Below are 16525 nucleotides of genomic sequence, written 5' to 3'. Positions count from 1 at the left end.
CCAATATATTGGTCTTTTTTTTTTTCGACTCTTATCTCCAGGAGTGAAAAACGTCTGGGCTGTAATTTGGATTCAGTGCAGTGTAGCTCATCTATGGAGGAGCACTTGGGGGAGAAAAGCAAAAGCAAGCGATGTAACTCGACACCTTGGAAAGAAAAACGAAGTACAATGGAAAAGCAGATTTGGGGCCGAGTTGACCCTCAAAACTGGAACCTACGGTAGACACACACACACACACAGGCAGAGATTAACACAGACTGTATCTATACACACTGTGAAATTACATCAGACAGTCCAATCCACTGTGTTTGATGCACAACAAAAAATACATTGTTAGCTGGCTGCATTCACTATAAAAACAGCAAATGAAAATAAAATATAAAAAACAAACCTTTGGTCGATAAATGTACAGCACGTGCAATGTGCAGCTTTTGTGTTTGTTTGGTGTACTATGTACACATGTATTATTTATGATGTGTGTGCATTCGGGCATTATTTATTTTTCATTTGCCAAACACATTCTTTTTTTTTCTTTTTCATTTGCTTTCACATTCAAAAATAAATTCAAGCCTCACTGACACTGACAGCCATCCATGTTCTATGAATAATTTGCCAGGTACGTGGGACTGAGGCGTGGTGGTGGTGGTGGTGGTGGTGGTGGTGAGGAGAAAACTCCAGCGCCCGAACTTCAGATTCGCACTGGAAACAAGTGTGCTGCTGCTGCTCCGTCCAATGAACAGCTTGCATCTAAATCCAAAGATTGGTTCTATTGGCAGTTCCATCAGGTTCAAATCCCATTCTGTGAAAGCAGCTGAAGTCTGGTCGGCCACAGCCAGATCCTGCGCCGGACCCGTAAAACAGGTTGCCTTTAATCTTACAATAGCAGCAGGGACAGAGTCCCCTTCCCTTTACTCGTGCTCATGAATATTTAATGTCCAGATAAAAATGATCTGCATAAAGGATCTGTGTGTCATACACCCCCCCTTACCTCCAACACACACGCACGCACGCAGGTAGGCAGGCACGCACCCACGCACGCACACACACGCACGCACGCACACGCGCGCACACACACACGCGCACACACAGATACAAACTCACACACACACACACACACACACACACACAGACACAAAGACACACACATATGCACTGCTCCTCCACCCAGTGAGAAAACCTGCGACAGCATGGAACACATGATGTCAGAAATTAAATTCAGACAACAAAGGCACATTAGGTTGCCGTGCCTACTGTTCCTTACACAGCCACAGAGGCTCCAGTGTCAACTGGGAAATAAGATACTGTGATAGTGACTAGACTGCTACTGTTATTTGGGATGCTTAAAAGAAGAGGAAGGGGAAAAAATAACCTGAATACGACGTGGGAGGGCAACATCAGTAGGTTTTTTGTTTTTTTTTGGTATGAATTTAGATGTTGGATTGGTATTTCTTTCTCGGTGCAAATTTGTATTTTGTTGAGTAAACATGACTTGCATGTCCGGTGTGCCATGGAGTCTTATTTAGGAGCAACACTATGCTCTCTTGGGCATAGCATGCAGGGCCGGATTAAGGCACAGGCTAGATATGGCTACAGCCTAAGGCCCCCCACCTGCAAGGAGGACCCTGACTGGTCAAAAGAAAAAAACAGTTTGTTGAGTACAGTTGGTAGACATACACTTAATTCCTAGCTCATAATTATGACAACGTCTATGTAAATTTGTCCCAAAATTTGCCCTCCAGGGGGCCCCACAGCAAGGGGCTCCAGGCAATTTTAATCCGGCCCTGATCGCATGTTGTACTATGTCCTGCTTCCCCTGAAACTCGGCAGCACAATCCAATAAGGGGCAACATTCTCTGAAAGATCCTGTTACTAATGGGAGCTGAGATCATTTAGTCATGCCGGCCTAGCGTCTTCACACAGCATCTGTCTAAAGACTTCTAAAGCCGGCTGACATTTCAACTATTTTATCCACAACTACATTGAGGAAGCACTTCCTCCGAGTCAGCAACCTCCCCCCATCCTCTTCCTCCAACCAACAACACCCCCCCTCCACACACACACACACAAAACCACCATCACCACCACCACCACCACCACCGTCCCCTTTTCATGTCCAACCGCATGTTCAGAGGGACATTACCACAGATAAACCCACAGGGGCTCTCAACACACAAATACTCTCACCAGCTGGGCATCTGTGAAACGGGAGAGGCATTGGTTATGTGATGTCCATCTAAAGTACTTCATTACAAACATCTCCAGACACAATGGCACCATCCGCTTTTTTCCCTCGACAATTAAGAACAAAAAGGAACATTAGATGACAGCACTCGGGAAAGCAACACTGTTTGTTCTGGGCATGCAGATCTTATTTGATAATTACAATTCAGAGGGATAGTTTATTTAAAAAAAAAAATGTGACACCTTTGTCCATTTCCAGCAGAGAGTGATTGACTAATTGAAAACGATTGTCTGATCCAAAGTATAATTATGGCGGAATGAAAGCATACAGGGAGGCAACAGATGGGGGAGCAGAGATAACAGAAAAGCAAGTGAGCAAGTCATTTATTCATCCTTTTCCCCTCATTGCCACGGTTGAATGAGAATGACCGTGGCGTGGAGTGGTCTATTGGTTAGGGTGTAGAGGAGAGGAGAGGAGAGGAAAAGAGGGAAGAGGAGGAGAGAGCAGAGAAGAGGACAGATCACAGGAGAGGAGATCAGTCCAGGCTGGAGAGGAGAGGAGAGGGGAAGAGGGTCAAGAGGAGAGGAGAGAAGAGAAGATAAGAGAAAAGAAAAGAGGACCAGAAGAGAGGAGAGGAGAGGAGAGCAGGAGGAGGGGAGGGGAGGAGAAAGAGGACCAGAGAAGATGAGAGGAGAGGAGAAGAGAGGTGAGGTGAGAAGAGGAGAGGAGAGGAGAGGAGAAGAAAGGAGAAGAAAGGAGAAGAAAGGAGATGGCACCAGAAGAGGACAGGGCTCCCAGCTAGGGAGGAGTAGAGAGGAGAGCAGAGGAGAGGCTAGAACAGGAGTCATCGTTTCTCATCATGGCCCCTGCTCCCCTCACACACCTGTCCTTGCTCCCAGCTGCTCCCCTTCTCCTCCTTCAGCCTCCAGTGCACTCGGGAGACACACCTCAGGAACGGCTATAACAACTCGCGTATTTGTATTTGTTTAACCCCGTGTTCCTGGGCAGTTAGGCGAGCCACAGTGATTAGTCAGAGTGCAAACAGCCATTAGAAAGCCATTTGCAGAGGGGCTCCATTGGGCTGATGATGACACGGGCGATGGGAGAGCGGCAAGGCCAGTGCAGTGCAGCGCAGCACTGAGCAGCCCCGAGCAGCCCCGAGCACTCTCTCCAAAAGGTCCTCTCCACCACCGCAAAGGACAATTAGCGGTGAAACTGCCCTCCCAATTACAGCAGCTGTGTGCCATCTTCTGCTGCTCCTCGTGAGATTTACACTCTTGTTTCCTCTCACTCTCATCATCATCATCATCATCATCTGCATCTTACACGAGAGAGGGGGGAAGAGATGAGTTTGGTACTTTAGCTGCTAAATGCAACCGGATTCATTTAGCTGATTGGCTCGTTATGAGTCATCCACGGGTATGACACAAACCGCTATCGAATATCTCCTCCGAGGAGTGCAGAGGCCGTTAAGGCATCGCGGGGAACGCGCTGCCCGAGGCCCAAATTACACAACAGAAACATTTACATGATGTATTATTAGACGCGTTATCGGATTGCAGGTCAATTAGTCTTCTTGTCCTCTGTGGTACACATGGACAATATTTCTCGATGGTGAAGTGAACTATAACAGATTCTCACTGCATCTGTTATTCATCTTCTTGCTTGCTCTATCGAGTAAGAAAGCATTTGTAAGAGATAGAGAGAGAGCTCTTAATTGAAGTGTTAACGTAATGAAAACACATGATTGAATGTGTGCAACAAAAACACACTTACAGTAATAATAATAACTGGACAAGGCTAGAGATATGCTATGTGACCCCTAATCGTAATGACCGAGATTCTTGTGAATGCTATCGGCACCCTCAGCATTGTATATTCTTGTATATGACTTGGCCATGTGCCAGTGGAATATTTGCTCAATGCAAAGACCTCATATATCACACAAAGCCTGATATTTAATTGACTTTCCCATGCTAATTACAACCAACACATTTCAATGTATAGGACCAATTATTGTCCAGCATCACAGCTTGGGAACAGACGTGACTATCTGCTCTTGTTTTTCTCAGGAAAAATAAGATAAACACCAGTCAGTGAGAATGTTATTGCAAAGCAGTTTATAATTATACCATTTATCGCACAAGATGTCACAATCATCATCGACCGCTGAAAACATGAGTGACTGACAGCTGAAATTACATCAAACATATTAATCTGGAGCCAGAAGAAGTCTTTCATCTTTGAAATTATGGGCTCTCATCCTTTTTTCTCTATTTATTCAGCAGTTCAATATACTGTGAAATTGTTTCCCAAAATAGAACAAGTTTCATTCAAATCATTTTATTATTGTTTGAACGGACAGCAGTTAATTCCATCTGAAAATCAAGTGAGTGCATGTCAGGTTTTTTTTTTTTTTTTTTTTTTTTAAGTAGCACACAACTGAAAGGCTTTCACATACCCAGACAAGGCGAATTAAAACGCCATAAAAAAAGTCATCTTAATAATAACCGTCTCGCTGAGAGAGGGAGCAAGAACAGCAAAGCCAAGGCCTCTGCATGGCACTTATTCTTCTGGTGAGGCTTTGAAACACTCTCCACAGGTATACAGCCCAAGCACATTTAGAAAGCTACTGTTCAAACACTGTGGCAATTATTATTTATAGTGTATGAAAATACACAGGAGGGAAACATCACTTTGAATGGGGGAGTCGGAGCAATCCTGTTTGCCGCGCAGGCTCTCTTTTCAGGCATTGTGAAGCCCTTTGGAGGCAGCTCCGTGGGGATACGGTGGGTTTTTGAGGGGTGGAATGGGGGGGGGTCGTGTTTTGCGCCGCATGTTTCTTGTCTGTGACTTCCCACCACACCAAGAGACAGGACATGGAAATGTTATTAGACTGCATTTTTGTGAATTGTCAGGCTGAGGCAAGGTTCCTGTTACTTGATGAAACAAATCAGGCAATTAAAATGGAACGAGCAAATAAAATCAATGCAGATCCTCTTACATCCTGGTGACAAAGGACTGCGTAGAGGACACCAATACGCCGTATTTAGAACAACATGATAACCAGGATATTAACAGTGACTCTGCCTGTCTGGCAGCACAACGGCGCTCTTGGCTCATAGAGGAAATTATTGTTTTGGAAGCATTGGAAGCTTTTGGAAGCATTGGTGTCCTACGGAGTACTGTACCACTTTAAAAAAGGGGGGGAAAGGAGAAAAAAAGGAGTGGGCACAATTAAGTGGGTCAAGGTTTCACTGGAGAATATTATCATATAACAAATGATCCGCGGACTGAAGGTGATTGAAACATCAGCGTGCCATTTCCATCATCAGTCATGGTGCACTTGTCCCAGCTGTCAGAAATAGCCCTGAGCTACGTGTATAGACGCACCTTCAAGCTCTTGACAAACACAATTTGTAGAGTGGTACAACTGATAATTAACATTGATTATATAATACAAAGTAATAATAATGTGCTTCTGGCTGTAAGAAAATGGATACGTATACCCACTTTTTAAGAGGCTAGAAAATTACTGCCGTACAAAAAAAATCAGAGTCAAACTGTAATATGCACGCTGGGTTCAAGTAGAGCCCAGGAGTGCTCTTGTAAAGGCCACCCATTTAGTCCACATAACCACCAAGCACATCCTCTGAGGGAAAGGAAAGGGAAGGGAAGGGAAACAGAAGCCTTGCAAAACCTTTGATTTTAGCTTTGAAAAAAAAAAGTCTACCAGCCCTTTCAACCTCACATAAGTCCGATTTCCTTGCCAGTGCTGTGTCCATTTCTTGCGTTTAAAGGCTATATCAAATCCACACCACTGGGAGAGTGATTCTTGCATGATCATTGCTGAATGGCTATGAGATGTCTCAGAGACCCATTTCTGCTCTCTGTTTACTCCGCATTAAATGTGCACCACGTTAAACTCTCAGCTCATTTACGGCTTGCCAAGGGCAAAAGAATGTGCCGCAGAATTGTTGGCCCCGTCACCTGAAAAGAGAAATAAAACAAACCCTCCTTGCTTTTTTGGAATAAATACACCGAAAAATGTCCCACAGGCAAGTAATGATGGGGTTGGTTGCAAACCATGTACTCTTCCAGGGCTTGTGGTTTGTGTGTTTGCGCAAAAAATAACCAACCTGTATAAAAACTCCACATTCCTGACGCCATCATTCATAAAATGTTCATCAACTTCAATTTAGCTTTTTTCCACCCCCTCTTACAACACCCAAATAACACAATTATCTCACGCCAGGAATAGAGCCACACCAACAAAACACACACACACACACACACACACACACACACACACACACACACACACACACACACACACACACACACACACACACACACACACACACACACACACACACACACACACACACACACACACACACAGAAAGGGGGCAGTGGCGCTGTCTAATGCTCGCAGCAGAGCCCACGGTCTTGGCTGCTATCTTGGTGGAGCACAACTGTGGGGAGATGGATGTTTGTGGGATGTCATGTTTGTGTGGGCACAGCTGCAGCTGAATGAACATCTGTTTGGGTCTCTGCTTTTGGCAACCAAACGGCCATGTGTGTAGTGAGGGACCCTCTGTTTCGTTTCCTGCTCTCTCTCTCTCTCTCTCTCTCTCTCTCTCTCTCTCTCTCTCTCTCTCTCTGGCCGCGGACGGAGACAGAGACAAGGGGGTCAACCGCGGGCTAATGTGAATCGCTGCCTTTTTGTTTAAGTTATGTCAGTGTATTAATGCAGTGCGCTGGAAGTCTGGCTACTGCCTGGGCTGGCAGGAGAGACACAGGCACTGGGGGATAAATCGTTGTTATCGGGAGCTCAGCTCGCAGCTGTAAAGGATTTCCTCCTGGCTTCTAGACTGAACTGACTCCTCTCTCTCCCCACTCCACCACCACCACCACCACCCTCCATCACCAGCACCACCACCTCCTCCCCCTCCTCCTTATTGCATGCCCAACCTTCCCCACCCCACCGCATCACTCCTCCTCCTTCTGGCTTCTGGGCTGAACTGACTCCTCTCTCTACCCACTCCTCCATCGCCACCAACACCACCACCTGCCCCCCCCTCCTCCTTATTGCATGCCCACCCCATCCCACCCCACCGCTCCCCCTCTCCCAACCCCACCACCACCACCACCACCACCACCCTCCATCACCAACACCACCACCTACCCCCCCTCCTCCTTATTGCATGCCCACCCCACCCCCCTCTCCCCACTCCACCACCACCACCACCCTCCATCACCAACACCACCACCTACCCCCCCTCCTCCTTATTCCATGCCCACCCCACCCAACCGCTAAACCTCTCCCCACTCCACCACCACCGCCACCACCACCACTACCACCCTCCATCACCAACACCACCTCCTCCTCCCCCTCCTCCTTATTGCATGCCCACCCCACCCCACCTCACCACTCCCCCGTCTCCCCTGAGACACCAGTCCATACTGCTCTTCCCTGATAGACAGCCAACTGAAATGCACTAGCCAAACTGCTTTTTTTTTTTTTTCGTCCTCTCTGTCTACAAAAGCTTTATGTTATTTCTGTCTTCCCAGCAAGCGAGATGTAGACACATTTTTTTCTCAGGCCCATAGCCAGTGAGCAAACATCACGAAGCAGTTTTCAGATTTCTATCTCCGTCCTGTCCTGTATGAAGAAGTATAATGACCATTTACCAGACAGGTACTTGTTGTACAGTACAGTTAACCACCTCTTGAGCTGATTGAACGCCCGGAGCACGAAGCAAACTCATTCGGCAGGCCAGAGACACCCTAAGCTGCCGCTTGCTGACAATCGAAAGTAAAGTATAAAGGGTCTTCTGGGTCATCTGCCGGGTAGTACAGCGTGCATCCATGCAATTGGCTGTAAAAGGCAAATCAATTTCTCCTTAAGGCCTGACCTACGCAAAAAATCTAAAATCTGTAAAGATTTAATAAATGCAAAATGTCAGAGCTCGCCATAGCATGAAGATGACATTTCAGATGTAGTGGAAGAAGGAAGTCTCTCCAGAGTGCCGCTCTGATGGTGGCGGATGTCTGTATTTCCCACCAAAGCATCCATAATAATAATAATAATAATAATAATAATAATAAAAAAATAAAAAATAAAATAATAATAATAAAATAATAATAATAATAATAATAATAATAATAATAATAATAATAATAAGTTATTGTGTCTGAATTGTGACGTTTGGGCTGCAATGAATGAAGAAAAAAGACCTCTGCATGACAAGTAGTGGAAAGAGGCAGGGGCGGAGCTATAAGGAGGGCGAGCAGGGCACTTGCCCCTGGGCCCAGGGCCCTCACGTATTGGTGGTGGGCGCCCTATTGTAAGCTTGGCAAGCTGTATAGGGGGCCCTATAAGTGTCTTACCCTGAAGGCCCTTGATGCAATTGTTCCGCCACTGGAAAGAGGGCCGGGCCATTCTAAACAGCCATCTAATGGTAAATGTAGCCCTAACACCACGGCTCTATTTTAGTGGCGAGGGCTGGCGACAGGCAGTAAGAGAGAGAGCGTCATAACGTGGGCGGTCGGGCACGATGTGGGCAGCAACAGGCCTGTCTTAATTAGTGACAGGTTTGGTCAGAGCTAACCAATAGTGTATGAGACATAGCCTTGGGGCCCAAAGCCTCAGACAAACATTACAACGTAAGGCGCTGGCAGTATCGCGCTGGGTTTTGGAAGGTTTTAAAAGCAGGAAACTCTGGTGCTACTTACTCTGTTGTTCCAAACAATTAAATCAGTGGAGACTTAATTGTAGGTCGACAGACCTGTTTTAAAATGGCCGACCACAGGGCTTTGAAATAAAAGATTTATATTTGCATATTTACATCATAGAGGTCAGTTAATTACTAGTGACTGAGAATCAAGGTGGAAAAGTTAGGTCATCTCTAGCTAAAGCTGGCCTTATGAAAGAAATATCACTTTCAAGCCAAAAACCAAAATGAAACTGGGTGGAACTGGACACCAAAGCATCAATTCTGAAGTTTCCATGGCCATCCTGAAAGTCAAAAATTTTGAAACTATTGGCCTCAATAAGTTCATGTGTGTTCAAGAGAAGAGAATGGATGAGTGCAAAACTGTAAATTCTGAACTGTACCCCTGTTGAAGCCCTGTGCTATTCTCCTGATGTATGATTGGCACTCCTGCCCTAGGTATCCCTATGTAGTTGTTTGACAGTGTCTATGTCCCAGGCTCTACTGTTTTCTGTGATGACCAGTGTTGCTTTGTACATTGCTATTGTCTGAAACTATAATTCGTCTTAAAGTTAATCATGGGGTGTCTTTCTCGATGTGCTTTTTTCTACAATTATTTTTATTTTTATATTTTTTGTGTCACTTTGTTCTGTGTTATGTGTCTAATAGTGTAGCGACAGGCTCTTGTCACGTGATGTGGTCACCTGTCTTGAGATTATTAAGGACTCACCTGTTTGCTTCACTTTTTAATTAGCCCTGAAGAAGGTCGGTACGCGACCGAAACGCGTCGGCTTTATGGTGTCCATGTATTAAATAAAGGACTTTTAATATTGACTTCAGAGTGCCTTGGACCCTCTCTCTCTACAAGTTCATGTGTGTGTTAGTAAACAAGATTGGGTACAAATCTGTCCACCAATTTGGTGCAAATCCCCCCCACACAAAAAAACAGTTATGGACGGACGGCCAGCTCGGATGGACAGACACACTGACTCATGTATGGCCAGTAGGGATGCAAATTATCGATTAATTCATGTATCATTAGTTGATAGCCTTATCGATTGACTTACGATTAATTGATAAGCGGCGCTTTCCCCCTGAAATCTCAATGTTTCTCAAAAAAAAAAAACACTCTTCAAAAATTGAGATAAAATACCACATTTAAATTAATTCTATTTCAATTCTTTAATCCAAAGGTGATTTAAATATTCCCACTATTCACACCCCTCTTCACACACACTCTTCAAATGCCCATTTCACCTGGGTCTCTTGTCAATTGAATTGTCCATTCAGTGCAATTAATGTTTTTTAATCGATTAACGCATTGATCGATTAAAATCGATGAATCATTTGCATCCCTAATGGCCAGGCAACCACACCTTTCCCGGGAGGGGGAATGATACAAATTCAGTTGGAGGGTCTTTGAGGAGACTTCTTATAACAGAAGACAGCTTTAAAAATGTATACCTGGCACAAACAGGAACGTGTAAAAAATACAATTCCAGTTTGTCAACAAGGGAGAAAATGTCATTGTTTATCACATAAATGATGTGCGCCGAGATGTGTTTGTGATTGGCACATTCATATTCTTTGTGAAAGAAGAAAAATCACGTTTCCATGTCAATATCCATATGAAATGAGGATGGTGGATGTGCAGTCAGTCAAGGCTGTTGGGGGTTAAAGGTTATATGAATCTGATTTCTACACACCACCTCTTCATAAACAGTCACACTATAGGTCTCATGCCTGCACAGTAGCCCTGTTCAGTACACACAAAAGTCTAATAATGTGCCTGTCACTCAGTGACGTGAACAGCAGTACTGTGTAGCCGAAGTGAAATAGGTACGGGTACAGTACATGTGCCTTTGAACATGGGACATATGCTGTTGTGACATCTCTCAGCACTGTCTGGAGACAAGTGGCCCCATTTCCTAAGGCCTCTTTTCTCTCTGACAAGGTACTTGTCACAAGACCCCAGAGTATACTAGCTTGCAAAGGCACTCACTCTCTCTCTTTCTCTTTCTCTCTCTCTCTCTCTCTCTCTCTCTCTCTCTCTCTCTCTCTCTCTCTCTCTCTCTCTCTCTCTCTCTCTCACTCTCTCTCTCGCACCACTCCTCCCTTTTCACAACTCTGACATTTCTAAATGCAGCGGCACAATTTCTGAATAACACATTATACACAAGGAATAAATGTCATGATAGATCTCTATCTCTGTGGTTGCTTTTGAACTACCCTCAATATCATTGAATTGCTATCCGAAGGACTTCAGTGATTCCCCAAGCCCAAACCTCTCTCGGCGGCAAGAGATGCTTTTATTGAATAAAGCCTTTTTGAAAAACAAGTTTAACCATACATCTTTCCAAGCACTTTGAAAGCAGACATTTCTTTTTCAGCCTTACTCTAAGGGCCTTCCTTTTGACTTTTCACAAAAGGAAGAAATTCCAATACATCTAGCATCAACAAAGGCTAAGTTTCATTGAACTTTGACTTTCTCTTCCTTCACATGCTACAACATTATTTACACTGGGCGATTTATTTCACTATGTGTTATAGTATGGAAGTGTCTCTTCTAGTGACAACTAATCTATCCTTAATCCCTGACTTGGTCCATCACTCATATTCTGGTGCCATAAAATTCACAAAACTTGGGGAGCCTCGCCTAGGGCTCTCCACAGGAGCTCCCCCTCTAGAGCTCCTGTTGAGAACCACTGCTCTGCACTGTGTTGTGCAAGACAGTCAGTTATGGAAGACCTTCTCATTCGACATCTAAAACAGTAGCCGTGCAACGTTGTGGGGCTGCACATCCCATAATGTCAGCAACATCCGAGTGCGATTCTAATCCATGCCGGCATGAGTATATCTTGTGTGTTCTGCAGCATCATTAGCTGCATCTTCATGCTGCAGAGGGCTCCTGTTGTGCCACATGCCAAAGGTGTTCTATTGGATTCGGATCTGGTTACCGAGGGAGGCATGTTGCCATAGAGCACTCAGCTCATTTATCTTGTCCATGAAAATCGGTTCGAGTTGAATGTGATATTGCACATTCATTACCGCGTTAGCCATTAGACGATGGGTATAATCAAAAATGGTCATGAAGCGAGGCATATGGTCTAGTGCAGTCAATAAGCATGTGGCATTCAAGTGGTGATTAATTGGGAGTAGAAGGGCACAAAAGGGTGCCACGCAAACATTCCCAAACAACATTATGCCATCAGCACCAAGAGAGAAAAGTACTGTGTACATGAAACAGGTTGAGTCCATGGATTCAATCTGTTAGGGGGGCAAGTTGTGACCCTGCCATCTGTATGCCTGAGTGGTGAGATGGAGACTCATCAGAGTGCATTCTTATATCTCCCAGCATTCAACTGTCCAGTTCTGATCTTTCATCTTACTGGCTGACAAAAATGCAACCTAGGGAGTGTGTGTTCCATGTAGCTGGCTTCCTGACTAACCCAACAAAGGTAACAGAGAGTAAATTGTCGTTCTCTGAATAAAATTGATTTACACAGTACAGAAGTATGGCTTCCCTCTTTTTTCAAAATAAAGGCAGATGGCTTCTACGAGTTTACTTTACACCTCCTTGGAATATAATGTACATGGCCAGATGACTCAACTGTTCTAATATTATCATCAGATGCAGGAGTGGCAATGCTGCTGCTCCTCCAAGTTGAGGTGCTTTGCATTCAGAAATGTGTATGCAGGGCCGCTGACAGCTTTGGCTGGGCCTGAGACAAAGACATCTCAAAGGCCCCCAAAGGGCCCCCTCTCTCCTTGGGCCCGGTACAAGCGACCCCCTTTCTCCTCCCCCTGTCGACTTCCCTGTGTGTATGTGCTCACCACAGGCTACTGCTGAATGCTTATCTAAATTACAAGGTATTGTGAACTTCTGACTCCCATCACAAAAGCATCGATCTCAGTTGCACTGTGTTCCCATTCCATTCTGGGTAAACTCTAAACACATAATGTCAATGTAGATCAGAGATGTTCAATAATAGAAATACTCAAACCAGCCGGTGTGGTGTCAGTACTCACACCATGGTCAATATCAGATGACATGTTTTTGATGGTAGATTTGAACATACCTCATATGACCTTTGCTGCACACATGTGCACTGCTAAAAATTAATTACCGGAACATTATTCAAATTATACAAAGATTGTACCGTACAAAATCATGTGTACCCATCAAAATACTCAATGATGTTCCAACAGAATCTCACCTGTTGCAATATGATTACACACAGATAGATTCATACGTTATAGAAATGTTAAAAACCTGCCCTTCATAACGAATGGTGCACCCAATGCATGATACAGCATTTGACATTTGAGGGATTAAGTTTTAAGTCCCTTATCATTGACAACTGAAGAGCCCAACAGGGGTTCCATGAATTGGAATTCACTCCAGTGTTAAAAAAAAAAACTATATTTTGCTGGTGCATTTGATGGTGCTGGCTCCGGCTTGTGTCTCCTAAAGGAAAACTTTTCTTTAAAAGTGTGGAACATTTCCAAAAGAAGAAAAACTGCTTTGGTGTTCCCTCACTTCAGGGAGCACTGCGGTGAAGAGACACGTCCCCAAGAGATTAAAAAATAAAATATTCTCTATCATCCAAGAAGAATTACAAGCGCACCGAGTTTCGTATGAAGCAACAGACTGTAAAAATAGAACTCAAGAAGAATAAGAGAAAAGCATCTTAGAAAGAAAGAAAAAGGAAATGAGAGGGAATGGCACATTGATCAGTGATCTAGAATAATTAAGACCGATGATTACTGCATTCCCTTGCAGTGGTTGGTCTTCAGTTTGGTCTTCATCTTGAGAGACACTGGCAAATAATGTATATACTTCAAATCGAGGAGCATGTGGAGGGCTCGGATTCTGTTTAGTGACTTATGATTTGAGTTTCTTGAGCTTTCCCCAAGCACCTCTAAATGATACTTTTAAATCCTTTTTTATTCTAATTATAGCAAATGATCTGCACTAACGTTTAATCTGAAGGTTTTGATTGTCTTTGATCCTAATTGATGTGTTTTTAATCTTTTTATTATAATAATTTAATGTTTTATCTTGATGTTTTAATTTTTCTGTGACTCAATGTTATTCTTGTCACTTTCATGTTTTTATATGAAGCACATTGAATGAAATGTGCTATACAAATAAACTTGCCTTGCCTTCATTCCCCTCCAAACACAATTGAGTCAGCACATATACATGTAATATATGTAAGCATACAAATGGTTGATGAAACTACCAAATCAATGTGCTTTGACCATAATAGCTGAATAGTTGTAACAGTATGAAATGAAAGAAACCGTCTGATTCATCATACAAAGCGTGTGTCAAACCTAAATACTGTTTGCGTAGGCTTAGTTCAATAGTGTGATATCACCATATCATGGTCTCAGAAGAACACTTAACAAATTCATGATCAATATTATATAAAATAAAGGTTAAATGCTAAGATAAATAACATAAACAGAAAATAAGGGATCAAAATAACATCAAAAAAGGATTGGAAATAAAAAATACAATGAAATGGGTTTTTTTGTACTTACCGATGTAGTTATTCCACTCTGGGTCCAGATCAGCCTGGTTTGCCAGACAGCCCTTCATCACGTTCAGGCAGTAGTTCCTGCAGGGTTTCGCCAGCAGTGCGCCGTGTAGGCAGTAAGGACAGTAGAACATTTTGGTGAGCGCTCTTTGGCAAGCTGGGGACATGCTAACCTACGACAAAAGATGAGGGCATTATGTCAGTGTGGCATAAGAACGTCAAGTTACCTGTAAAGGTGCACTAGAATGGTGGCCAGAGTACGTATTAGATTGGATTAGATTAGATTAGATTAGATAAAAATGTATTGTCTGTTACATGTGGAACAGAAAATTGTCTTTGGTGTGACATCAGTGATTCTCACCGACATTAGGCAAGACTTGATAAAACAGGACAAAAACAGGACAAAAACAAGACAAAAACAAGACAAGACAATACATGCATGCTGAGACTGGACAGCTCATCTGTTGTTCAGTATGGCCATATCTGAGGGTATGAAGGATTTCAACTATGTTGCTCATTTAAACTGTGCTGTCTACTGTCAAATTTGATCTTTTCATTACTATTTACTAAATAATGAACTTATATTTTCTATTATAAGCGAAGTAAAGTAAGTGTTGCAGCTAAAAATTTCTATTTCTTGAAATTAAAAATGGCGGACAATGGAGAAGATCCCCCTTTTCATGTATGAAAAGTGCAATTTTCTCAGACATAAAGAGTACTTGAAATTTGATGGTGGTGGTAAGTATTCATAAAAAATATAAGATTTGTGCATGGGCAGCATGAATTAATTAATTAAAATTAAGTATGAAAGGTGAAAAGTGCTGGCAATCACAAGTCATCTCCATAAAGAGTAAGCCATAAGGCATCATCAGTCCAGGTACTGAAAAACAATATGCTGCTTTCATTTCACAGTCAACGCTTAATAAAATTAAAAGGATGAGCCAAATCAATTGTTCCGAGCAAGTCAAATGATTGCAATGGGACCAATGGAAAGACAAGACAATATACTTCAGAAGGAAAATCATTCTACTATCCAACATACAGGTATAAGGATTCATGACTTAATATGTCCAAGAGATGATCACTGATTACATGTATGCATGTATTTATGTATGTATGTGTGCTACTTGATACCTTAATTGCCCCCTGGGATCAATAAATGATACTCTACTCTACTGCACTCTACTCTACTCAGTATTCTATTGATGGGCTTGGTGTTCGAGGAGGTTAGGTTTGTGGAGGCATGACTTGAAGTTAATGCTGTTAAGCTCTTCACAATGTCCCTAAATATTGTATGGACGGCTTGTCAGAGCAAACTCAAACTTTATGTGTGACTGTCATGTTAGAGTTCTTTTTTATATGGCATATAATGTACATCTCTAAATTGTGGGGTAGATCCACTGCATGCATCTCAAATTTTCAGTAAATGTTCTTTTGTTCACAGCCTCAATCTCCACATTATATTTTGGGAAAATAAAATGCATACCCTAATATAGTTAAGACGTAGCCTCTTCCTCACAGACATGTACTGTATGAATACATGTATCTGGCATTTGGGGATCTCTTGGCCGCAGACTACACAGATTCCTTTGTTTCCGTCAGCTACACAATGGGGTTAGAAAGTCATGCATTTTTCCACATGTCTGCATTCGATAGGAAATGGAACTCAACTGCTGACAGGCCTGTGCAAACAGTCTGTGACCACGGGGCAAAAAATAGCAACTCGTGTCTACTACCCACTTTCACGACCAAGCAAGATTAGCCACAAGCCACAGGTGGGATTTTATCATATCATCATGAGTCACAGGTGCACAAACCCACAGAAGCAGAGCCCATCGTGAGATTCCCAAACCCAGGGAAGCAGAACCCATAGTGAGTTACTCCAGCAAAGACAGAAAAATACTTTTTCTACCTGCCTTTTTCCCCAGAGGAAGACTTTTTTCTACCATTGTTCTTTTGTCAGAGACTTTTGTTTGGGGAGTTTTTTGAACACAATACTTTTCACTGCTCATGAATAAAATGTATGAGTATTTATGTAGGCCTATGACAATAAAACATCTTGTAATCATGCACTACAGTAC

At 43.1% G+C, this 16525-nt stretch overlaps 1 protein-coding gene across 1 annotated transcript in view; it reads right to left on the bottom strand.

Annotated features, from left to right (window-relative positions):
• Positions 1 to 16525, bottom strand: part of LOC134460781 (glypican-6-like) — an 86213-nt gene that overhangs the window by 36099 nt on the left and 33589 nt on the right. The window contains exon 4 of the mRNA XM_063213323.1: positions 14449 to 14617. Coding sequence (XP_063069393.1) covers positions 14449 to 14617 — 169 coding nt within the window. The remainder of the gene's footprint in view (positions 1 to 14448; positions 14618 to 16525) is intronic.

The sequence above is a fragment of the Engraulis encrasicolus genome, chromosome 13 (genome assembly GCF_034702125.1).
Source record: "Engraulis encrasicolus isolate BLACKSEA-1 chromosome 13, IST_EnEncr_1.0, whole genome shotgun sequence".
Lineage (NCBI taxonomy): Eukaryota > Metazoa > Chordata > Actinopteri > Clupeiformes > Engraulidae > Engraulis > Engraulis encrasicolus.
Note: the sequence above shows the minus strand (reverse complement) of the source record. Positions and strands in the feature narration are given on the sequence as shown.